This window comes from Saccopteryx bilineata, chromosome 8 (genome assembly GCF_036850765.1).
Source record: "Saccopteryx bilineata isolate mSacBil1 chromosome 8, mSacBil1_pri_phased_curated, whole genome shotgun sequence".
Lineage (NCBI taxonomy): Eukaryota > Metazoa > Chordata > Mammalia > Chiroptera > Emballonuridae > Saccopteryx > Saccopteryx bilineata.
The window spans coordinates 36,535,717-36,561,266 of record NC_089497.1 but is presented as its reverse complement, the minus strand read 5'-3'; the positions used below and the strand labels follow the sequence as shown (position 1 = coordinate 36,561,266).

The following is a 25,550-nucleotide window of genomic DNA, read 5'->3' as shown; positions in this document are numbered from 1 at the left end:
CGGGGGCCACAAAGAGGGCTGTGTTCGTTTGTGGAGCATGCGTGCATTTGTGATTTTGAGCTTGTGAGGTAAGATTTGCAGTGTGGGTGGGAGGGTTTGGAGGCATTGAATTAGGCTTTTGTTACTCAGTAACCAGCTCTGGCCTAAGTTATTAGGAAATCTTTGGAAGTAGTAGTTATGTTCACAAAAACTAATTCTGTGCATAAAAACCAAACTGAGGGCAGGATCGTTTTGACCACTGACTGCAACAAGAAAATAGTGGCCATAGAACTTTTAAGTGCAAGGTTTCCTCTTTTAATTTATTAATATAAATCACACCACCACAGATAAAATTTGGTCAGGCGAGGAAACATTTTCTTTGAAGAAAATGTGTATTTTTTAAAGAAAAGCATAGGATGAGCAGATGGAGGTGTATTGTGAAATCAGATATATTGGTTTTGTTATTTCCTCTTTTGCTGCTTCTTTGTTCTGAAATGTAAGGAAGATAATGTCCCCAGTGAAAAGGACAAGGTCATTTTTATGGAGTATGATAACTTCACTATCACTTCTAAACTAAAGCAAAGCAGTCCATCGAACCCTGAATACTTCACCTGACATATCTGGTAAGATGAACTGAACAAAACTCTTTCTTTTTCACTTTAAGTATAATGTTAGTGATCTAAGTAAGATAATTTTTAAGAATCCCAAAACTCAAAAACAAAATCCAAATCTAATTCTTTGGGAATGCTTGTATAAATAAAAACAGCATCTAATTAACAATTAGTACACTCTTCATAAGGTGCAAAACAAGTTCCTATGCGGGGAAAGCTACAACTTAATTTCCACCTAGCAGTCACTCTGAATACTTTATAGGTCACATGTAATAACTGCATTTGCTTCTACTGCCCATTTTCAGCAATACACTGTTCTCTCTGGAGAAGGCGGTTTGTGAAGTCAAAACACTGCAGTGGAAAATAGTGGCACTGAAGGTAGAAGCAAAAACAGACAAATCTTTGAAACAGGACTTAATGAAATGAACTTTTAAAGCCGAGGTAGCCCATTAGAATTGGCCGTATCTGAGGGCTCTGTGGAGCAGTGCAATCGAAGGTGAATCTCTTCCACAGTGTCGCATGCACCACACGCTCCCTTGGCGGGTGAGGACTCTGGGCCTCTCGAGTCCTCCTTGCTTGCTCTCCGTGCAGAGGTGACACTTTTCCCTGGTGCATGGATGCCGGCTCCAGCCTCCAGCTGCTGGTCTCCAGAACACTTAAGATTCAGACAGTAGTTTAGCAGGCAGCATGGTCCCACTGCTTCACATTAATGCCAAACACCAAACCTGGAACGGAGCTGTCGGACATTTCCCGTCCCTCCCCTCCCCCACACAGACTGTATCAACAAAACGTGTCATTCAGTTTTCAGCCTCCACCTGGTTCTGTAACAATTTATAATTTGCTTGAGCTTTTATACAGGTGCAAACATTGTCATATAATGAGCCAAAGACTGCAGAGTGCAAACAAAATTTTATGACTTAGACAGAGTAGCATCTGACTTACTAAGAAAACGACAGGATTAGACATCTTGGATTCTAAACAGCCAGACCAGTTCAGATGCTCATTGTTTATAGTGTTCCATCACTTTTCTTCCCTCCAGCAGTTTTAATGGCAGGAACTAGAGTATCAATGATAACGTGGGAATGATGTCAGCATTTCGGCTTTGAGATGGCATTGGTAGAAAGCTCATCTAACAGGATATAATAAATATATTTCTGACATCAGACTGTCAGAATTACAACAGTATGATCTATCCTTTAAAAAAGGGTTTTCACGAATTAACACTTTTGATATAAAAATCGGAAAGCTAACCTAATTAGGGGGTAAGAACCTGTATTTTGATGTCGCGGCGGGACACTTTTTCCTTTTCCTAATCTCATTACAGTATCCAAACAAGTAAAAACTCAAAAAGGATGTCTTACAGTATTTTTTCTTTCACTCAGCTTCTTCGAGCTGCAGCTTCAGTCACTATAATATACTCTACACACTTCAAAATTACATAGGAAATACCCAGAATAACTAAATAAATAAAAGGCTAAAGGAAACTGGAACAGTACTGTGTCTCCATTTGAGACTAAATTATCCACTTCCAGCATCACAGAGAAGGGCTAGGACAATTTTTTTTTTCCCCAAAAAAAGATTTATATACAGGTTTGAATCCAGAAATTAAGGTTAAAAGTATAAATATTGATAATTTCAACTAAATTCAGAATGGTTTCAGAAAGATATGATACAACAATTTAGAATAAAACAAAGCAGAAGAGCATCATATTTTGGTTTGCTTGAGATTATACATAAGGTGCAACAACTTATTCTCTTGAGGATGCTTGTGGGACAAATGTTAGTATAGATGGTCTTCGTTGGTGGGTTAAGGGTACACACTACAGCAATACAATTTTCCAAAAATAAAGAAGAATGAGAGAAATGCAATGAAAATGATAAATGAGGAAAAGGGGAGGATGACACATTTGTCTGAAATAGTTGTGCTAACAAATGTTGTTACCTGAAAAAATACCAACACCCCTTCCCAGCGGATTCAGGGCATGAGAAAAGCACTATTATTGAAATCAAGACTTGCACTCAGAGGAACGACAAGGCGAGTGTCTAACTCTAAAGGACTATATAAAGCTTTGCAGGATTTCTGCTACTCTCAGTGCCTAAGCGCTTAATAATTAAGCATTTCTACAAAAAGTGTTTGTTTTTTTTAAAGTATCTGAAAACAGTCATGTCCAGTAGGCCGCCCCTCCCACTCCCGCCCCTGCCTAAGGGAAAAGCCACTGAGGTTTAGGAAAAGCAGATCAAGTAAGATATTAATCACATAGAAAAAAAGCAATCTTTTGTTTTGCTTCTTTTTAAAAAAAGGTCCCGTGAATATACAGCAATCTCTTGAGGATCTCTAGTGAAATGCGATCAGAGGACTGAAGGAGGGTGCTCTGGCAAAAATAGATCTATTCTAACGAGTCCTACGGAATAACAAGTTAGTACCATTGTCAAGGTGCATGTTCTGCACCGTACAATTTTTGTTGTTGGTTTGTTTTTTTTGAAATTTTTTGGATTTTAGCTAATAATAATGTTAAAATCACTGCTAGCAAGTGGTCCAAGAACTCCCAACAGCCACCAACACTGGGACCCAGCAATTTCCAAACATTCAGTTTGTGTTTTGAGAGTTTAAAAATATTAATAAAACAGCATCATAGTAAAAACATTATGCTGCAATCTGGGGCTGCTCACCTGATTTATTTCTATGTGAATGGGCTTAAGCTTTGAGCTCTGATTAGTCTCGCTTACTAATCCCTTCCTCCTCTGCAAGTACGATGAGTATGCATTTTTGAGAATATCATACCAATGCTCTGCTGCCCTCTTTACCTGCTTAGAAAAAAGTCTCTCTATACATTCTTCTTCAATTCTGTTAGTACGTTGTACATATTTTCCAGCACCGGAACTGAAGTAATATCTACAACCACGAAAAGCTAAACCTAGTCAGTACTAATAGAATCATTTTTTTTTATATGGCTATTAGGTCAAATTACGATTAGAAAAAAAAATTATCATTATGATTCAGTCAAGTATAAATAAGAAAGCTAGATAAAACCTTGTAAACTGTCACCATTTGGAGATCTAATTCAAAAGCTTCAAACTTGAACTAACACTATCAAAATTCCGCCAGTTTGAAAACCAATAAAAATTATTGCTGGAATCCAATAATTGAAATTTGGTAGTTTGTGCTGCGATGCAAGAGTGGGGAAATACTTTGTGCTATGGAACAAATACCCTGTAAATTCTGTAGCCTCTGACTAATTTTGATTTGTCACTTTGCATCTGTTGCTAGGAAACAAGACACTGAATGTCAGGTGGTTAAGTCCATATGTTGAATGTTCTAAGCCAGTTGATCCACTTGGCACTGGCGAATGTGGTGGGTTTTATGTTCAAAAACAACAAAACACAAAAGGGAAACAGAAACTTGCAGGTGGATCTATGACGGAGAGTCCCACTCTGGCCAGGCACGCCTCCCTTATCATTTACAAAATACCTCCTAACAACACAAACTCAAAATGGCTCTAACAGCCTGCCGTGCCAGTGAGGCTGTGCATAGCGAATGCTCCCCGTCCAGTCTGGGAGGATGGAAAAGGTCTGTGGTTCAAAGTCCACATGACGTGAGTGTCTTCAATGTGTTCAGAATAGTGAAGTAATACTAAGGTCACTTCTGAATAATATTTTTTCTCTCTTTTTTTTTGTTTGTTTGTATGAACGATCCATTGGTCACTTAGACCCCTGTGTAAAAATAAAAGAATCCTCAAGGCATGAAAACATCAGTAATCTGTAATCTGCAGGACTCTTCCCCTGTCTGGGAAAATATTTGCCACAATTTGCCCCAAGCAAATTCTTCTTGGTCACTCAAGGCTAAGAAAAAAATTGAGCTTGTAAGAATGGTAATTTTTTTTCTTTTCTTTCTTTCTTTATTTTTTTTTTTGCCAGCAAACTACCGCTCTGGTGGCAAATATAAAAGTGCAGAATATATGGACCACGAGGCCGAGCATACACCACTAACAATGGTACATCTGCCTGCCTGAGATGCGTGAGAGCCTCAGGACAGGCTTTCAATATTATTCTACAATATAAATGTAGGTATAACCTATTATATAAACCTTCTTAGAACTTAAATCTCCATGTACAAAAAAGACTAAGAATATCTAATAATAACTAGTGCAGTGCGTCAGTTTTTGTTTTTTTTTTGTTTTTTTTTGTTTGTTTTTGTTTTGAAAGAGTAACTAGGTAATATATGAAACTAGTTTCACACTCTCTGATTGGTAAAAGAGATGCTGGATGAGCTACAGTAAAGGCAGCCTTTTACCAAGTGACCACCTATTACCATCAACAGCCTTCAACAGAAAGCAAAGCTCCAGGATCATTCCGTTTCTACTCATTCTCAGACAGATAACACCCTCAAAGACTCTGGGTTCCGAAAGAACACATGGGCCCAAGAGGCTACCTTCTGCTTCAAGGGGATCTGGGCCATGTCGGGCAACAAGCGCTGGTCTGCAGTCTATTCTCCCACCACATGGACTCACTAGCATCCCTAGGTAAAGACAAGGCTAGGGTAGTAGGTAAAGCACAATGTTTTACAATTAAAGGGCGCTTCACTGGTCAGCGCAGGAAATAAGTACAGGAGCCTGTGGCATCTCTTTTGGCTGTCCGTCGCGGGTGAGCGGAGTTGACCTCTGACCTCTGGGGAGCAAGAGAAAGCAAAAACAAAAGAAATTACTTATTCAGACTATGTTATCAAAAATAGGTGAAGATGATTAATAACAAATAGCTTTCCAAACATTTGTTTAATAGCTGCTGCTGACTTGTTACTTATACTGTTTAATTAAAACCCAATTTTATCTTTACAGCTTCTTTCTTTCCATATATATGTTTTTTTAAAAAGAATTTCTTAATTCAATTCCCCTCACACTACTCAAAACCATATTCTGTCCTCAAATGGCCACCTCTACTGTGTAGAATCTGGAGTGACAACAGATTTGGGAAATTCCTTAAGAAGTGGGAAACTTTAAGTCAAGGACTAAGTAAGGTTCTAGGAAAATAAATCTTCCTCTTGATCCACAGATACTAAAAAATGACACATTCCTTTTCTTGACTTGCCTGAGGGAGAAACTTTCCTATTCGAATTGATAACCTTCAGGCTCATTTCTTAAGTTATATAATAATGAACCCAATTTAAAACTTAAGGCAAATAAAAGCAATGGTCCTTGAAGAGAAAGAGGTATACTATGACTCAAAAAATAAAAACTCCGAAACCCTCCTAACTTAAGAAAGGGTTCGCAGGCATATGGACAGAGTTTGCATAGGGAAAAGGGCAAGTACTGTACTGACTGAATTTTAGGGTGTGAGAAAATCCAGTCAATCTGGGCCAAAATCAACACACATGGAGAATTCTGGGCAAGACTAGAAAATTCATAGAAATTCCCATCACTTGGATTGGCATTATATCAAACATAGCTGATTTGTCATTCAGCTTTTGTTGAATCAGTAGGACAAAATATGACTTCTTTCATAATTAGAATAAACTGTTCAAAATTCTTGGTAATTTCTACAGGGCTATTCATTCTATAAGGATTGGACTGGGCACTTCCTTGATATTTCCCAACAGGCTCACTACGCCCACACGACGCACGCGCTCTGCTCTGGCCTACAACGGTTTGCAGTGCACAGCACTGTGCTTAAAAGACACGGTGTAGCCGCAATGTTTCCATTGGTTTGAAGGTTTCCATACAGTATCTTCTTCAGATTATATAGAACAAAAAATGCTATTTTAAAATTCAAGTTACATCTGTTCCATAACTATATCCAATTCGTTTCTTTTGATGCAAAGAAAAGAAAGAAAAATGCAGACAAATGCCAAAATTTGGGGACATCAGAATCCAATGATCACTTAGCCTAAGTGATTATTAACACTTCAGAAAAACAAATCACGTGTTATAATAAAACTTCTGGACTAACTCGTCTATTCATGTGGGGATGCTGGAAGAATCAACTGTTCAACATGTTCAACTCTGTTCGAGAAAGATGAAATGGAAATTATTTTTACCTCTATGACTGAATATGTAATAATATTATAAAACCAGAAGAATTTTAATAAGTATTAGAAAAAGAAAGAAAAAGAAAAAAGCAAGTAAAGTAAGAAATAAAAAGTCCAATGTAAAAAAAGAAAACAGCAAGAGGGGGAGAATTTGGGGTGAAAATCCAACTTAATGGAAAAAGAAACCAGAGCATGATGGGAGAAAATGACATGGCTGCTACTAACTGATCGCTCTGGTTCCTGGGGGAGGTCAGGGAGAGGCTTCTTGACTTTCCTCGAGGTGACAATGCTTGCTAAAGCAGCACCCTGGGGCCAGGGCAAAGACACTGCAGTTCAGGGACTTGGGTTCAAATCTTAACTCACTTTGGCCGCATGCTCTTGGCAAGTTAATTCACCATTTGAGCCAACATTAAAATGTGACTAAAATGACCCACCTAGCAGGGTTGATATTAGGATTAAAGTTTAATGAACTTTCCTCCTTATAACACTCTGTACATAAACAGGCTGTCCACAAAGGTTTATTAAACTTCCTTTTTCCTGCATTTTTTTAGAACTGCCTTTCTACATTGGGTTTTTGAACCCAATGTTAAGATACCTTGTGGCAAGAATGAAGGTTATATATTTCTACCCTTAACTCTGTTGACTATGCACTCAATTATGAACCTAGGTGATGCCTAGCAATAAATAATTGATGTGCAACCAGGTACAATTTCATTACGTCTATAGGTAGAGGAAGGCCTGGTAGTTCTGCTTTAACAAGCAGGGGCTAAACTTACAGCTAACGTTCCCTAGGGGGGAATCCGTCTTTCTATATATTAAGAACACTCATCATCTGTTATGTTGATAGTAAAATTCTAGTAAGCAACATTGTTCTTTCTAATAGGTTAAAAAAAACCCAACCACCTTTACTTATACCACTTTTTCCATGCCTGCTAGCTAACTTAAGCAGTCATACCTCAAGAACACCTCATTTATTCATTCACCCATTCATCTGTTATTTACCCACTGATGTGACAGGAACTAAGGCAGCCGGAGACATGCAGGATAAAACTAGTGCTTTCTTTTCAAAATATACTGGAAGGAGACAGAAGCCTGGACAGAAAGTTACAAACCAACGTGGCAGCTGGTTTGAGAAGCGCGTAAGGAGAGCAGGGAGGCTTCTGGCTTCAGGGGGAGAGAAGAAGACAGAGAGCTGGGGTCGGAAGGAGGAGGGGCAGCAGGTCGCCTGAGAGGAGAAGGAATAGAGGGAGGGAAGAACTGGCTCCTGTGGACGGGAGCAAGCCATTCCACCTGAGCAGGGCGTGGTGATAAGAGTGGGATGGGTTGCTGAGCAATGGTGTGACCACAGCCGACAGCAAGGGGGGCTCTGTGACAGCCTTTTCTGAGCCCTGAATTATTATCCCCCCCTCTGAATTCTTACCTTTTTTTTTTTCAGTCTAACAGTTATATTCTAGATTTTTCTTTTGTATTGAATTTATTGGGGTATGCTGGTTAACAAAATTATACAGGTTTCAGGTGCATCATTTCACAACACATCATCTATACCCTGTATTGTGTGTTCACCACCTATTACCTCTTATTTCCACAATTTATGGGGGTGCTTAGGAATACTCAGGCATGTGTTTCTGTATGTGTATTAGTTTGTCCTCTGTACTCGACTGGAAAACTCCACGAGTGGAGAAGTGCCTGTGCGTTTATCTCCCTCAGAGACCTGAGCAAATTTTAACAATGTCTATTAGCATTCACGTGCTGTTAGGCCGTTAAGGAGCAGACATGGAAAGAACTTGGACTTGTTGGCAGTTAGAGGCTGTCTGCGAGGCAGGCCTGGAACTGCAATGGGACAGGTGGAGAGCAGGAGGCAAGCCCAGTTTGTGTCAGGGCCTCCTACACCTGGGTGTGAAGGAGGAGACTGAAGCCTGCCAGGTGGGTAGACAAGTTGTCCTTGACACCAGCCAAGCTCTTTGTACTGAAGACCGAAAAGCTGAGAAAATAGCTTATCTGTGGGTAATCCACTCTGAATACAAATATGAAATATCCGAATTTACAAAAGGCTTTTTCAGCTTCCTGAAAGATCCACTAAGTAGCAAAATACTCAATTATGCACTTAGACCTTAATATGCTTTCTGTGGGGCTTTCCCAAGTTCACGAGGCTTTCACATCCATGATCTCAGCTGATCCTTGTAACTGTGATTCTCCCTGGATTTTACTGTGTTTAGTGCAAGATGACAAAACTGAGGCCCAGAGAAATAAATGACTTTGTAGCACACAGAGAGGGGAAAATAAACCCAGACCTGTGTCTGCCACGAGTCAGACGGCAAGATCCTCTTTTTCCTGAAGCAAGCCCGTTTTCTTCTGCTGGTGCCCACTGCCACCTGCTAGCGCTGGGCCCCCAGACTGACTCCACATAACGTGTCTATGGAATGAGGGCCCGTGACACCCATTTTATAGAAGAAAAAATGGAGGGCACGGAGGTGGATGATCTTGCTCAAGACCTTGCCGTCTGCAGCTAGGACTCAAACCCATGTGGGAGGCCTGACTCCAAATCTCATGCTTAATAATCGATTAGCTAATGCTGCTTTGTTGCTCTATCAGACTTTTTACAGAGAAAAAAAAAAAGTTTAGCCACATAATCATATTATTCAAAATAAAATACTAGCCTGGCTATTTTCTCTAATATTTTTCCCACACTGCTAATTAGCACATGTACTTTCGTAACCTCACATAAAGCAAGAGTTCTTAGTTCCAAACATATGAACCCCAACGCATCGTGAAAAAACATCACCAGTGACGTGAGAACGGGTGAGTCTGGCTTCCTGTTGCCTTCTCCATCCATGTTCCGCGGGAGGCGTGCGGCTGAACTGCATCCGCAAAGCCCGGAGGCGCTCGGCTCTCCGCCACTGACCTGTGCACGTTCTCCATGGCGGCCACCTCGGCCAGCGCGGCCAGGCTGAAGAAGGCGGACACGGCCGGCATCTCGGGCGTGCTGCTCCGCGTCTGGGCGGCCTCGGCGCCGTGCGCGCACTCCTCGCCGCAGCCGCCCGCCGGTACTCTGGGGGGCCTCCTCTGCAGCTGTTCCTTTGGTTTGTCATCTGGAACGAAACGGAAACCCATCACGGGAGGATCCCTCTCTTCTCTCCCGGGAAAAGACACAGAGGAAACTCCGTGCCAGACAATGTGAAATGAGTTTAAGATTCTTTACGGTTCACTTTTGTCAGCCACAGAATATTAAAGGCTTTTATGAAATCTCTTCTTCCACGGTCACAAAACTCTGTAATTAAGCTCAACCGCAATTGTGGGCAGCGCTGTGCCCTGAAGCTGGGCAGGAGAGACGCTGTGTTTTAGTCACGGTCAAGGAACAGGTCAGGCCTGGAGAAGGAAAAATGGGCTTTGGCCACAATAAAACCCAAGGGACTTCTGCAGAGGGGCCTGTGGCTGCTGTAAAGGGGCCCTTAAAACCCCAGCTGACCAAATATTTCTGAGGAAGCCATAGCATGCCCTACCATGGCAGCAAGCTGGACACTCAGAATGCTGTGACACCAACATTTAGGACGGCCAACACTAATCCCAATGAGATTAACCAGTCCCAGTGAGGTCCCAGGTTTGCATTCCCACTCTGAAGACCTACTGAGAGAAAGACAGAGAGCCAGTGTGTCTGCTGGAAGTGAGTGCGTGTTCTTTATTATGTAGCCATTATAGAGGGGTAGGTTTTTATCATGGTTTTAAACACACTTCAACTAGAGAAAATAATTGATAAAGGCAGTAAATGTCATATGTTAAATGAACATGAAAGTGCTATGTGCTTTTCTACATGAAAGAGAATATCTTCTAAAATCTTTCACTCTCCCTACAAGTCAAAATGAGGCTATAACCATTTATGAAATGAAAATCACAGAACAGACCCACAGCGGAACAGGAAGAAGGCTGCTGGACTCAGTATCGGGAAAACTACATTCTATTCCTCACCCTACTTAGTAGTAGTTCAAAGCATTCAGAAACAAAATTCTACCTCTCTAAGCTTCACCTCTTATATGACAAGATAAAATCAGGGATCTTTACTATGCTTGACGGTTCTAACAATCTACATATGCAAAACAAGAGAAGTACACAGAACTCACTAACTGTCCTCTAATTCTAGCTCAACAAACAATGAATCTGTATTAACTAGATTAACCTAAATCAGATGTTTATAAATCTTATTCTCAAAAAACACCCATTTTTTTTTTCATACTTGGAGAATTCATAACGGGCCCTTGATCTTTTTCTGGAAACTGGATTAGCATTGGGGGAGGGTACTTCCGTCAGGGCTGACAGACCACGCTAGGTGTGCTCAAAGGCAGAAAGGCAATGGCTATGACCACTAATGTTTAGCTGGTGTCGCACCCCCAAGATGGAGGGAGGAGGCTCAGTGTCACTCTCTGACCTCACTCTAAACTTGGGCCCATCAGGCAATTCTGCTGCCATGGAGATGGCCAGGAACAACAGAGACCACAGACCACGACTGCAAATGGAGAAATTCGCTGTAAGTTAAGAGTTGGTTAAAAATTAGCCCGGGGAACTCAAGAAATCCAGAAGCATTCATTCTCACGCTCCCTTGGTGGTCTGACCAGCATTGGAGAGTGCTGGATGCTTTCTAAGGTGCCTTTCTTCATTGGTTTAAATACCTGATGACCTGGTTTGTAGTGACTGGAGCGGTGAACAGAGAAACACTGATTCATCTGATATTTTTAAAAGTCGAGGATCTTTGGGAATTTACTTAACCAAGCCTGCTTTTGTGCACGCTGAGAAAGGGAAGGAGAAGCTGCCAGTCCTAAAATTTACCTTTTGTTTCTAGGAATTCAAGATATGCTCTTGGGAAAAGAGCTATGGTTTTAAAACATGGACTAAAATATGTACATTTGGGAGTCTGTAGAAAACTAGCTCCCAGGAGATCCAGAGAGAGAAAATGTTACTGTGACCACACCTGCAGAACAGACCTATTTTAGGTGACGACCCACAATTGGCGGATAGTCACTCGCTAGCCCAAGTGCCCACGGGGGTCGGCTGTTTGTTTGGTCTGGTTACCTCTGCCTAGTGCTCCCTCTGCTTACCCAGAGTACCTCCTGCTGGTGACACCCGGCCATCTGCTGTCCTGACCAGGTGTGTGATCTTGGTTTTCCTCGCTTTTCTCTTTTGGCTGCCCACCAGGGGTTCTTGCGTTGCTGTTGGCTCTGGAGTGTTGGGAATGGATGGGGCATTTTTAACCTTATGAGCAGGCGCTGTGGTGTTTTTGTCTTCTGTAAATATGGCTGAAATAGGACAAACCATATATAGTTACACACAAAAACACAAGGCACCAACATTGCTCTTGGAAGGAAACATTTATAAATGTCTGACCCATCTGAACGGAGAAGTTACATTCAGAGTTTTCAAAGTATTGATGGGGGGAAAAATACAACAATGCCCATAATTTTAAACAAATACATTTATATTTGCTTTGATAGATTAAGTACCGAGTATTAAGATGCCCCCTCTCCCTGTCACTCTCTTAATAGAATACTAAACACCAAGAGGCCATTGGAGTAACATTTTCTAAATGTCTGGATCTGACAAGTTGGTGGAGAGGATAGTGTATACAAATCTGTATAAACTGTTTCCCAACTGACCACAATTTCTACGTGTGGCCAGCAATCTAGCTGAGATCCTTTTGGCCAGCTGGTCTGAAGAAGATGACGGAAGAAATTTCTCGTCTTCTGAGGATTAAATATGTGGTTCTTAAAGCAACAGTTATCACTAGGGCATCTGCTTTCAATCACCGAGATGGACTAATCAGATAAAGAAGCCGCCTTCTTACTGACCGCCCAGGAAGGACCTGACAAGCACTGGTGTAGCCAGTATGTAATGAAACTCTTCTATTTGCTAAATTCTAGGATCAGGTGAATGTGCTCAGTGAGATAACTTAATGAAGTACCACTGTCAGCAGGGCTTCTTGGAAAGTTTAGCTTTAGGTACCCTAATTCTAACTGGATTATCAGTAAATCATTTCATAGCACACGTCTGTACCCTCATCGCGACTGTCAAGAGTGAGGAACACAGTTGTCACCAAAGACTTGCTCCCGGTTCAAACAGTTTGGGACTGCTTCTGTCCTTTCTTATACACTCATTTCTTTAGGAGCTCACTCTCTCTTTCCCCTTAACTTCAAAATAAGACAAGAATATGCAGATATGAGTCGAGTAAGCATTTACGAGCACATGCATGTTGTCAGGTTTCATGAGTGGGATTTTTTTTTTATTCCAGTGGCCGAAGGTCTTTTGGGCAGGAAAGAGATGCATCGAAATTGTTTTTGACAAAAAAAGAGAAAAGTATGGTTCAAAAAATTATGGTCTGACAGATGAACTCTGTGCAAACTGACCCTGGAGGAAACTGAAAGTGCTTATCAGAGGAGGATGTGAAGGTAGACACTGGAAATAAGAAGAAGAAGAAAAAAAAAATATATATATATATAAAACATAGGAAGAAAAGAAAAGCTGTAATAGGAAAAGAACAGAGCGAGAATAGGGTATGGGAAAAACTCAGTGTTCATGTATATACTTGAATAGGCTTCATTTTTAATCTAGCTCTCTAATGGGTTTAGTTAGACACATCCTTGAGAAAGGAGGGCTATGAATTTGTAAGATCTTTGCCCTCGAGAGACTGACTCCAGGCTTCCAATTACAAAACAAGTGGGAAATAATTTCAGTTACATGAAACGACGGATGTAAAGCATAAATCGTAACCTAATTTGGGGCTTGGTCTTCCATCAATATTGCATAATAGATGGCTTTGTGGGACAGGAAATCATTATTTAAAAGAAACACACACCCACTATTTGGCAATATTCCCAAACACCCTTTTAAGCAAATAATCAAAACTTAGAAAAAAGGCTCTTTTAAAATTGTATCTATCCCAAGGTCAAATAGTTTTAGCATATTTAGACTTTGATATTTAACATAACATATGCCAGTGGTGGTATATATTTTTATATTTTTATTTTATTTTTAGGTGAGAGGCAGGGAGATTGTAAGGCAGACTCCTATATGCAACCCAAATGGGATCCACCTAGCAACCCATCTAGGGCCGATGCTCAACTACTGAGCTGTTTTTAGCTCCTGAGGCTGTTGTGCTAAGACCAACCAAGCCATCCTCAGCACATGGGGCCATGCTACAACTGAACCACTGGCTGAGGGAGGAGAAGAGGGAGAGAAGGGGGAGAGAAGTAGATGGTTACTTCTCCCGTGTGCCCTGACCAGGAATTGAACCTGGGACGTCCATACACTGGGCCAACACTCTATCCAATGAGCTACCAGCCAAGGCCTATTTTTACATTTCACTTTGAACTTCAATAAAAGCTACAGAAAAGCAAAATAAAAGATAATTTGGTTAGAGACACTCCAATGATGTTTCATGACTCTGCAGTAGCTTTGAAATTCAGAGCCTCCTATAGGTAAAGAAGCCCAAATCTGAGTTCAAAATGGGAATTAAATGACCTCTACTGGAGAGGCACGAGCTTCAAAATATTCAGTTTCTTATCTAGACTCATCAGTGGTCCCTTCTGATCACAGGAGGAATCTTATCCACTTCTCTAGTATGATTACTATATTATAGATGCACCTTCCAGAAAAAGCATTTACCTCTTCCTTCTCTTCCTCTTCCCAGAAAAATCCACAACTTGTGAAAATAGTGGTACAGCACGTTGCAAAGAGGAAGGATGTCTTACATTAAAGACTAGTTATTGAAAGTAGAACAAGAGGGTCAAAGAGAAGGCATGGACACCCAGCAAAGGGCCAAGCGCACTGGGAAAGATGACCTGGTTTCCACACAAAGATCACGGGGTGATGGAAGTAACAGTCAGAGAGACACCTGGAGTCTACTCATGACTTTTAAATTCACTAATTGTGGGACCACAGATCTCAGTTTCTTCATGTAAAGATGGAAACTGGATAGATTAGTTGCAAGGGAGCCGCCCAGCCCTAAAATTCTTTTCATTTTGCCACATAGCCTCGAATCAGTTGTCCTGACCAGGGAGAAACAAGTTTCCAGCCTGCTCCAGAGGCTCAAGGCCAGGAAAGATACTCCCTTGATAAAGTATATGATTGTCCAATCACTGTGCTCTACACCTGAAACTAATACAAAATAATATTGACTGTCACCTGTAATTGAAAAAACTAAAATGAAGAGTACTACCTTGACTAGGACTATTAGATTTTGTTTTTTTCTGAGCCTTCAAATGGTTTCATTTCTATTCAATGCTTACTCATTTTCTTGTGTGTTTCAGATTAATCGGTAAACACATAATAAAAGCCAAGGGGTGGCTGCAAAGTGGGGGTGCAGTTCAGACTGAACGCACACTGGGACTGGGGGAGGCTCAGAAACGAGCATTCCAGGAGCCAGGGGGCAGAGGCAGGCCAGCCAACAGACATGGGCAACCACCAAGTCTGCGTGGCTGGTGGACTGGGAGACGGAAAACGAGTGAGTCAGGTTGCAGACTAAGAGCAAAACAAAGAGAATGTTTTGCAAGTTCTCATAACTCACTGAAGAGGAGGCACTGCTACTTCTCATTTAGATGTCATCTTCTCTAAAACTACTGTCAGATCAAGAAGTAACTGTGGGCCCTGCAGATTGTCTCCATTTGACAAAGGTGAGTAATGGGACCTTGCTAGAGTTTGGAAGAGGAGTTAAGAGTGAGTCCTACACCGGTCGTGGCCGGCTGGCTCAGCAGTAGAGCGTCGGCCCGACGTGTTGAAGTCCCGGGTTCGATTCCAGCCAGGGCACAGAGACGCGCCCATCTGCTTCTCCACCCCTCCCCCTCTCCTTCCTCTCTGTCTCTCTCTTCCCCTCCCGCAGCCAAGGCTCCACTGGAGCAAAGTTGGCCCGGGTGCTGAGGATGGCTCCATGGCCTCTGACTCAGGCTCTAGAATGGCTCAGATTGCAGTGGAGCGATGCCCTAGAGGGGCCAAGCATCGCCCCCTGGTGGGCGTCCCGGGTGGATCCCAGTTGGGCACATGCAGTAGACTGTCTGTCTGCTTCCCCCGCTTCTCACTTTGGAAAAATACAAAAAGGAGTGAGTCCTAGCCCACGCTCTGACCCAGGAGTTAACCCAGGACACCTTGCCTGGTGGCCTAGACCACAGACAGCCTTCAGGGTCAGCACTCAGGGAGACAGAATTAGGATCGGCAATAAGGTTAAATCAAAGTAGTTGTCTGGGACAGGCCAGTAGATCTGAGCCCAGCAAAGAAAGCCTTGTGGTTAGGGACAGGAAACAGAAAAAGCTCAAAGAGGAAAAATGTCCAAGTTGGGTATCAAGACAGTAAGCCAGTTCCTTTTCTTTCTCCCTGACAAACTAATGGGAATGTGGGAAAAGAAAGGCTTTGTCGCCTACAAACAAATTAAGTCATTTCTCTTTCGGTTTGTAATTGAACATACAAACCTACCCACGCACTGCAAAACAAGTCCACGGGGCTAGTTTCCATTTTCCACGATCATCATAACACACTTGGAGAGCCTCATCTGACAGTGATAATGGGAGCTCACTCCTGGAGCAACATTAGGAATGTGGCAGTAACATGCTCTGGGTTTCTAAACTCGACTCCCAAACTGTGGAGCAAGTTTTTTGTCTTGTACCCCAGGAGACCACTAGAGTGCTCCACAGTCATGAATTCACATTCCAATGAGGGGAATCAGACTGGCACTGAAATTGTTAGAGCCAAATCCGGAATCTCATTGCCTTTGGTTGGTCTCCTGTGAGCTGAAAATGCAGTCGGACGCTGAGAGCAATACAGGAAAAAGAATCAAATGAATGAACCTAATCTAAGATCCCAGAAGGCCTTGCTCAAGTTATATAACAACTATTTTGAACTGAGAAAAGAGATCAAATTAGCCTGAGTGCTATAGAGTTTGTATTTGAAAATCTAACTATAAACCAGATTTTCTCCCCTGTAATTAGATCTATTGAAAAAAACCCACACAAAACAAACAAAAATCCCACACAAAAAACTCTAATTTTATGGTGAGTCCCATCGTAGGTTTTCGATTTTCTTTTCTTATAGGATAGCATTATTTATTTATTTGTTATTTTTTTAAATTTTATTTATTCATTTTAGAGAGGAGAGAGAAAGGAAGAGAGAGAGAGAGAGAGAGAGAGAGAGAGAGAGGAGGTGGGGAGGAGCAGGAAGCATCAACTCCCATATGTGCCTTGACCAGGCAAGCCCAGGGTTTCGAACCGGCGACCTCAGCATTTCCAGGTTGACGCTTTATCCACTGTGCCACCACAGGTCAGGCCAGGATAGCATTTTAATTTCAGCATCTGAGGCAAATGAGGGCCATGTACAGAGATGCCTGAAACCGGAACCTGTGGTGGCCAGTGTGCTCTCGCGGGAAAGACTACCGGGTTTTCCTTCCTGCTTATGTTGGTCAGGCTTCAATTCCTTACCATGTACGTACCTGGGGCCTCCTGAATTCACTGAGACTGCTGTGAAGATTAGTTCCACACACAAAAATATACGTATATTTGTAAAAGCCCTCTGGAAACTAAAATGTAATACTAGGGATTAATTATCATCATCCTTTCTATTACAACTAGAAATCATTATCTAGCTTCAGTCTGAGCGTGACAACATAACTTGGTGGAAAGATAAAGAGATAGAGGTAGGGTGTCTTGGTTTATCTTAAAATTTTACCTTTTTATTCTAGGCTACAGGCAATCATTTTTTATGATCCACAAAAGTTTCACAAAATGGTTTAGTGACTTTAGATTTTAAAAGCATGTGGAAAATACTTAAAACCGATTATAAGCTTAGCATTTAAACCTCAGATGTGATTACGAAGTACCTAAATATTTCTGATATTTGGAAAAAACATAAATTGCAATCCAATTATACTCGAGCTGATATAAAGACAGCGTAGCGAACTTGAAGTCCTCCACTTGAAAAGAAGTCGGGAACTCACAGCTGCGCAGCCTCAGTTGCATCAACATCGTTATTACAGACATCAGTTACAGACAACTCCTGTCTAATCTTCGCCCGGGGTGGCTTACACATGCTACACTTATCCTGATTATGGTTTCATTGTCTTATATTTTTTACACTCTCCGCAGTAAGGTTTTAATAAGCAGTGATGTGCCCGTAAGTGAGAGACAGGATGAAGGAAAGGGCCAGGACAATTCACAAAGTACACAGTTCACCACCCGAACAAGGGATGCTATGAAAATAAGCAACAAGAAAAGGTCACTTTAAATGACTGGTGATTTCAAGTGTTCAAGCCGATTCCTTTTTTCCTGGCCAGGTAAAATGAATTTGCACTCGACACTGAAGGACAGCCAATTTCCAGCACACATTCTCCAAGGTTTTATTCCATGTGCATTAGTAATAAGTATAATTAAATATCACCAATAATAACTCTATTTCCAACTAAACCCTTGGGACTGCCTAGAGGGCTCAAACTTGATTTACTTTCCTGTTCCCTAAAGGGCAGAAAATTAGGGCTTCAGAATTAACCTACTTTCAGCATCATACCACTGGCTCAAGACACCACAGTAGTAAAATCATCGAGTGACGTTAGACGGGGGGATGACATTTATGGTTCGTGCACTACCACACCTCATCCTCCAGCCCTCCCTAGTGCACATATCACACACACACTCAGTGCCGACGTGGACAGTGGGTTCTAGTGAGGTTAACAATCTGGCCTCCTGAAGAAAGCATGTTAGTGGCAAATCAGAGACCCAGCACCCAGGTCACCTTATTCCTACCTAAGTCCTTCTTTCTACCACACTGCACGAGCTGTGGTAGATCGAACCCATTTTATAGGAGGCAGGGTTTCCATTATTTAACCACCAACATATTTAGAGCGGTATCATTAAAAACAAAAGAATAAAGTATTGCGGTCTCAAATGTCTCTTTTAGATTTCTCTTATAGTTCATCAGTACTTTACATGTATCAAATGTGTGTAGAACATATTTTTTAAATACACAAGAGCTAATGTAGATCAATTTTGGGATGTCAGGATTTAGTGCTGAGAGCAGCACAAGAATTCATAGTTTGTTTTGCCAGCTACATGCAGAAATGATACCCCGTGGAGGCTGTGATGTGACACAACAGGTCAGGAAGCAGATGCGCTGCTGGCACTTTCTGTAAAAAAGTAAATGATACCGGGCTGGCAGTGGCTCCTGCGAACTGTGGCTACCGAACCAAAAAGTCCATGTTTATAATGAACTCAAATTCGAGTATTTTTGATAAATATCTTTAAGACATAAGTATTTTTTCCAGCCAGGGCTTAGACATGGGTATTTTTGGATAAGTGATTTAGGCTAAATGTGCATCTTAATTTTTTTTCTCTTTTTTTAGTAAAGGAACGCGAGTGTATTTGAGAGTCCAGAGACGTGGGCTATGCACCGAGTTCCCCTTTCTGGCCATCAGTAAATCAAAGAGGTTGAACTGGATGACCTCTAAGAACCGTTCTAGTTTTCCAATTAATCAACTCCTAATTAAGCAGTACAAAAACGGTCAGGTCTTTAACATTATCTGCAATGGAAAAGAATCCTTCCCTTCTTACCATTATTCTGTGACCCTTAACCATCACAGAAATAAGTATTCATTTGAGGGCTGAATATTTAATAGAAATTAGATGACATCACAAATAAATATAATTGTGAGAAATACTGAAATGAAGTCTACAGAAATAAGTATTCATCTGAGGGCTGAATATTTAATAGAAATTAGATGACATCACAAATAAATATAATTGTGAGAAATACTGAATTGAAGTCTACACCTAGGACCTGTAACATGTACTGGTCTTACAGAGGCCATTTTTGTGGCTCTGTATACACCTCAAGGGCGCTCCATTGAAACATGTTTACAGGCCCGGGGGAGTAACCACTCCACAGGTCTGCCCATGCCCACCCTGCCAGGACAGCCCCGTGCTGGCCCTATCCAAACTCCCATAAGCATCTCTCTGCAACGTGAACTGCACAAGTAAATAAAAATTTTAGTCACGAAAAATCTGTTTCATGTGGCTCAAAGTTGAGAAATCCTCCTCTGACATATTAAACTCCATATGACACACTGCCTGACCCTAAGCAGGGTCAAAATAATATCAGTTTTGATTTGAAAATTTAAAAGAACCCAATTATGAACACTCAGGTCTAATGCTGTTGATTGAGCCCATATAAATTACACCTTTTAAATAGATTAAAATCATGCCATTTCTGAAATAACAAGCAGAGTAGTGACAGACACATAGAGAGCAGGCTGACAGCTGTGGGGTGGTGGTGGGGGGGTGAGGGTTGGGTAGGGGGGTGGAGGGATTGAGCAAAAAAGAAATAGGAAAGAGAAGAAATTCACGGACACGGACAACAGCGAGTGACTGCTGGGGAGGGGCAGGAGAAGGGAGGCAGAGGAGGGCGGAGGGGGCGTAATGCTGACAGAGGAGACCCGGGGTGCTGGATACACAATATGGGGCACACACACACACTCACACACACACACTCACACACACAGAAAATCGTGCCATTTTCAGCAAAGATGACCTGAAACGATACAATTAATATTGCTTTTCTTTTTTTTTACCTTCTGTAGGGTGAATGGTGTCCAGGAAGAAGTGCTTATTTGACCATTTATCCCCACATCCTAAAAAGAATGACAAAAAAGAAAAGTGAAATTCTACACGTAGTAGAGATATATACACTATAATGATAAGAGAAGATACAAAACAACTTAAATAGAAAGCATTATCACACAAATAAAGCAGAAGTTTATTTCAACTAATTCTCAAAACTGTATCTGCCAACTAAATTAATTAGACTATACGGGAAATGGATTAAAAATAAACACATTTACCTTTTATGAAATACACTGTTGGAAAAATGCTATGATTTTAATCAAGACAATCTTGATCAGTTAAAAGGGAATAATACAAGCTCACATTTTACCTAAAAAGTGATATTTCTCCACTGGAGGCAGAGAAAAAAAAATACTAATATATAAAACAAAAATAAGAGGCTGAAGTGGAGGTGCAAATAAAATTCAGATTAAGTAACAGGTTACACAGAGGAACACACAGGCACATATGTCTACACATGGGAGACAGCTGCATTTTAAGTCTCGTCCCAGAAACATAAAAGGCTTCACATCTGGCCATGCAAGTGGGCTCCCAAATGGCATCGGATGAGTAGGCTCATGGTAGTCACGACACTAACATGCAGGGAGATGCTAAAGAAAGCCTGTCTCCGGGACACACAGCCGTAGTGAACGGAACGGGGAGAGTTATCTTTCATGTGAAAGAAGAGTGGGAGTCCGGAACAATGAGAAGAAAAAACCTTCAGATGAGCCCTGATGAGGTTCAAGGGCCCATCAGGAGCGTAACAATGAGACAGACGTTCAGAGTGGAGGAAAGGCAGAGTGCAGCACATCTCTAGGGCCCTCCGGAAGGGAGTTCTGTGGCTGAAGGAGGCAGAAAGAAGAGCCTGGCAAACGATGAAGTACATAGTTGGATAAAAAAAGGTTATGACTCAGGAGTGCAATCCTCCTTGACAAGAGTCTTCAAGTGTCAGAGAAAAGTACAGAAACCATGGGACTTTCTTATGATTATGAAACTGGTAAGGTTGCAGGAGGCAGGAAAATGGGGCCCTGCGTGAAGGCTGCCAAGCATGAGAAAAAGGCGGAGAGTCGTAGAAAATAGGCGGATAAGAGCTCAAGAAAACTAAATTACCAAATGCACCAAAATATAGATGAGAAAAGGCAATTTTAGATTTCATATGGAACTCTGAAAATAGAGACAACTGCGGGATTGGAGAAGAAATCCAAGTGAAGGAGATCTCCTTGCAAATAGCTGCAGAATCTAGCAATAAGGAAGACGCTGGCACCAGGAGCTGACGACACTGAAGCAAGCAAAAAGCCACGGGACGGGAAGAGGCCAAGGCAGAGCGCGGAAGCGTTACGCAGAGACGAGTGCACAATGGAGGTGGCCAAGAAACCTTAATGGAGGATGGAAGCGCCAATACCTGTTTCTGGAACATTAGGCTTCTCCTTTTTGTGCTTATATTTGCTGACAATTTTGTGGAATAAGTTCTTTTGCTGAGACTGGAAAGGACCTACAGACAATATTAATATAAATATATTTTAAATTCACAATGTTCCATAAAACAATGCTGTGTGTTCTAAAATAATCACACCCTCCTCCCCACCTGTGGTATGAGCAAACTGAGCCATAAGAAATGTCACCTTCAATTGTTACTCATTTAACTAGCGCTCAGCCCTCCTTTAGGCTTAGACAGAACCCGGTGAGATTTTCCTTCGAAATGTATTGGGCAGAAGCCTCCATTAAGGCTAGGACGCCCTCAGCAGAAACTCCAGATTTAGTGACTAGAGACAGACCACAACTAATAACAGCAGAGTAGCTGTAGTCTGTAACAAAGAAAAGATTTTCTTTCGATTCCTAAATATCATAAAGAAAAGGACGGCATCGGCATTTCATCTCTCCCAAGAAACTGATTTTCACAAGGACAGCATTTTCAGTATAACTGCTGGTCCGATAGCATTAGATAGCTTTCTAGCCTTTTCAAAAGAATATTCTAGAAAGAAATAAGAGATTTAAAAATAGGAAAAATATTTGCTGAGAAGACTTTTATTTCTGGTAGGGAGGAGGGAGGAGAAGCCTTAGATTGTATCTTAGTTTTCTCAGAGAGAAGAAACAGAAATGAACATTTTTAGTCACCAATCAGAAATGCCAGCAATAGCAATGACCGCCCCCAATTAGGTTATTTACATGCTCTGTTGATTTTCCTATGTGAAACTGACTTACTCATTTAAATTACTGCTCTTTCCTCATCTTTTAATGGGAATAATAATAATGTCTAATTCAGAGGCTTGATGTGAGGATTAAAAATGTTAGAAGCTCTATTAACTGCCCCTGCTGCATCTACCCACCACCCAGCCCTGCAATCACATGCTGTGCCTTCCAGAGGCAAACTCTGCTCCTGTCTAAAGTACACAACCCAATGGTTTTTATATTCCCAGGTATTTGCAAGCATCACTGCTTCGAAACATTTTTATCTCCTCAAAAATAAATCCTATGCCTTTAGCTATCACCCCTCCCTATAACTACACTCTCCCTATCCCTAAGCAATCACTAATCTACTTTTCTGTCTATATATAAATATGTTCCTATTTTGGAAATGTCGTAGAAGTGAAATCATACACTATGGTATTCTGTATCTATAGTCTTTCACTTGGTATAATGTTCACAAGGCTCATCCATGTTGTAGCATGTGTCAGCATATCACTCCTTTTTAAGGTTGAATAATATTTCATTATAAGGCTATATCACATTTTGTTTATTTGTCAGTTGATGGACATTTAAGCTGTTTCTTCCTTTTGGTTATTATAAATCATCCTGTTATTAACATTCATATACAAGCTTTTGTGTGGGTATGTGTGTTTATTTCTTTTGGACATATACCAAGGAGTGAAATTGCTAGCTCATAGGTTAACGGTATGCTTAACCTTTTGAGGAACTGTCAGACTTTCTGACATCCTCAAAACACACTTCATGAATACTTATCAGTCTTTTTTATTAAAGCCATCTTAAGGATGTGAAGTGGTATCTCTCTCACTGTGGTTTTGATTTGCATTTCCTTGATGATTAATGGTATCAAGCATTTTGCATGTGCTTATTGGTCACTAGTATACTTTCTGCAGGGAAACATTTACTCAAATAATTGGTTCATTTTTAAATTAACTGTTTGTCTTCTTGAGTTGTAAGAGTTTTTTATATGCCCTACACAGAAGTTCCTCATCAGATATGTGATTTGGTATTTTCTTTTATTCTGTGTGATTTTTTTTTCTGGGTACTTTTCCGATTACTGTATTTAATTTCTTTCCTAGTGATAAGGTTTATTCAGATTGTCTATTCTTTCTTAAGTCTATTTTGGTAGCTTGTGTCTTTCTAGAAAATGTCTACTTCATGCAATTGATCTAATTTATTGGCATAGAATTGTTCACAGTGTTTCTTTAATTTGAGTCCTCTTTCTCTTTTTCTTGGTCAGTCTAGCTAAATGTTTCTCAGATTTGTTGTTCCTTTCAAAGAACCAAGTTTTGGTTTCATTAATTTTTTTCTACTCTTTATTTTATTAATTTCATTTCATGAATTTCCTCTTTAATCTTTATTTCCTTTATCTCCTCTAGGTTTAATTTGCTTTTCTATTTATAGTGTCTCAATGTAGGTTAGGTTATTAACTTAAATTCTTTTCTTAATATATGCACTTACAGCTATAAGCTTTCTCACCATTACTTTAGCTATATCCCATAAATGTTGGTATATTGTTTTCCTTTTTTGTTCATTTCAAAGTCTTTCCTCATTTCTCTATTTATTTATTAATTTCTTCTTTGATTTATTGGTTATTTAGAGTGTGTTATTTAATTTCCACATATTTGTGAGTGTCTTAATTTGTTTTCCTGTTGTTAAATTTTAATTCCAATCCATAATCTGAAGGCATAATCTGAATTATTTCAATCCTTTTAAGGCCTAGTATATGTTGCATTCTAGAGAGTTCCATGTGCACTTGAGAAGAATGTATATTCTGCTATTATTGGGTGGAGTGTTCTATAACAGAGAAGCTGATGTATATAGACTTCTTTTCCTACCTTGTTGACCTTTTGCCTAGTTGTTCCATCAAACTTATTCTTTTTTTCACAGCACTTCTCACCTTCTAATACATTATATACTTGGCTTATTGTTTAGGCTTGTTTATTGGCTGATACCCCACCATAATGTAACTTCCATGGCAGCACAGTTCTTTGTTTTCATTCACAAATACATTCTACAGATAGATACCTACAATGGTGCTTAGCACATAACTCAATCTCAATAATATTTGTTGCATCAACAGATAAAGCTCTTACCCCACTCTTTGGCAAAGAGGAAGAGTTCAATAAATGACAGTTATTGCTGTTATTACTGATAACATAAAGTTGTGTGTTTTTTGATGACTACACCAAGCCATCCTAAATAACCAATAGCAAATACTTCTGAATTAGTTGATGGTGGTTTAAAATAGAAATTTTAAAAAATCCTCTTATTGGCTTTTGTTCCCCAGAAAGAGTGAGCAACAGAAAGAAAATAAATTTTAAAAATATAACAAAAATATATACCATGTGTACATACTGCACTAATATTTCAAGAATTCATTTGCAATCACTATCTCATACATATTTTATACAACCCAGGAAACTTCAGGTTAGTGCACCTGAGTAATGGATACATGGGCAATTATAGAAAACAGAAGTAGAAAAAAGAAAAGAAGCCATTCTGAGACTTCTCAGGACCATAAGGATCCTGTAGGAAAATAATTTAATAATAAGAAGGAATTGGCTCACAGGGAGAACGGTTTCTATATTTATCACTGTGTGTTTATTTGTTGTGAGGACAATGGGATAAGGCAATAACTCACGGAAGCAATTGCTGGATGTACGGGTTCCGATAATAAAGAAAAGGAAACATATTTTCAGATCCAACCATACGCAAAAGAGAATTCTAAAGAGCACAGTTTAAGGACAAAGCTAAAGATAGAACTTGTCAATTTTAACATGAAAAAAGAACAACCGGAGTGGTTTAGTACTTACAGGAGCTACTGCAAACTTTTATTTTTAAACGTTCTTGCTCCTAACTGTCCTAAACTATAGCTATTAAACAAATCTAACTAAAAGACAATTTCAGACAAAAAAAGAAAGTGACAAACTTGAATGAGTAACTGAAAAGCAGCAACATCAGAGTCAAGAAATGAACAACTTAATTTCTCCCCATCAGTATGGTACATACGTTTGATATTTTGCCTAAAGAAAATAGTCAAAATTTGGAATAAACAACAAGTATACATAAATTTACTATTATTTCCCTCCCCACCTTTAATTATTAATGTTTAGACTCCAT

At 40.4% G+C, this 25,550-nt stretch overlaps 1 protein-coding gene across 11 annotated transcripts in view; it reads right to left on the bottom strand.

Annotated features, from left to right (window-relative positions):
* Window positions 1-175: 175 nt before the first annotated feature.
* Window positions 176-25,550, bottom strand: part of BBX (BBX high mobility group box domain containing) — a 297,900-nt gene continuing 272,525 nt past the window's right edge. For 6 of the 11 annotated variants that reach the window (XM_066241806.1, XM_066241800.1, XM_066241805.1 and 3 more), the window contains 5 exons: window positions 21,625-21,714; window positions 20,192-20,251; window positions 11,697-11,894; window positions 9,392-9,698; window positions 5,121-5,255 (listed from right to left, as the gene is read on the bottom strand). In XM_066241806.1, coding sequence (XP_066097903.1) covers window position 5,255; window positions 9,392-9,698; window positions 11,697-11,894; window positions 20,192-20,251; window positions 21,625-21,714 — 656 coding nt within the window. In that variant the 3' untranslated portion in view covers window positions 5,121-5,254. Of the gene's footprint in view, window positions 5,256-9,391; window positions 9,699-11,696; window positions 11,895-20,191; window positions 20,252-21,624; window positions 21,715-25,550 lie in introns of all 11 variants that reach the window. The other 5 variants (XM_066241808.1, XM_066241809.1, XM_066241807.1 and 2 more) reach the window with 5 other exon arrangements.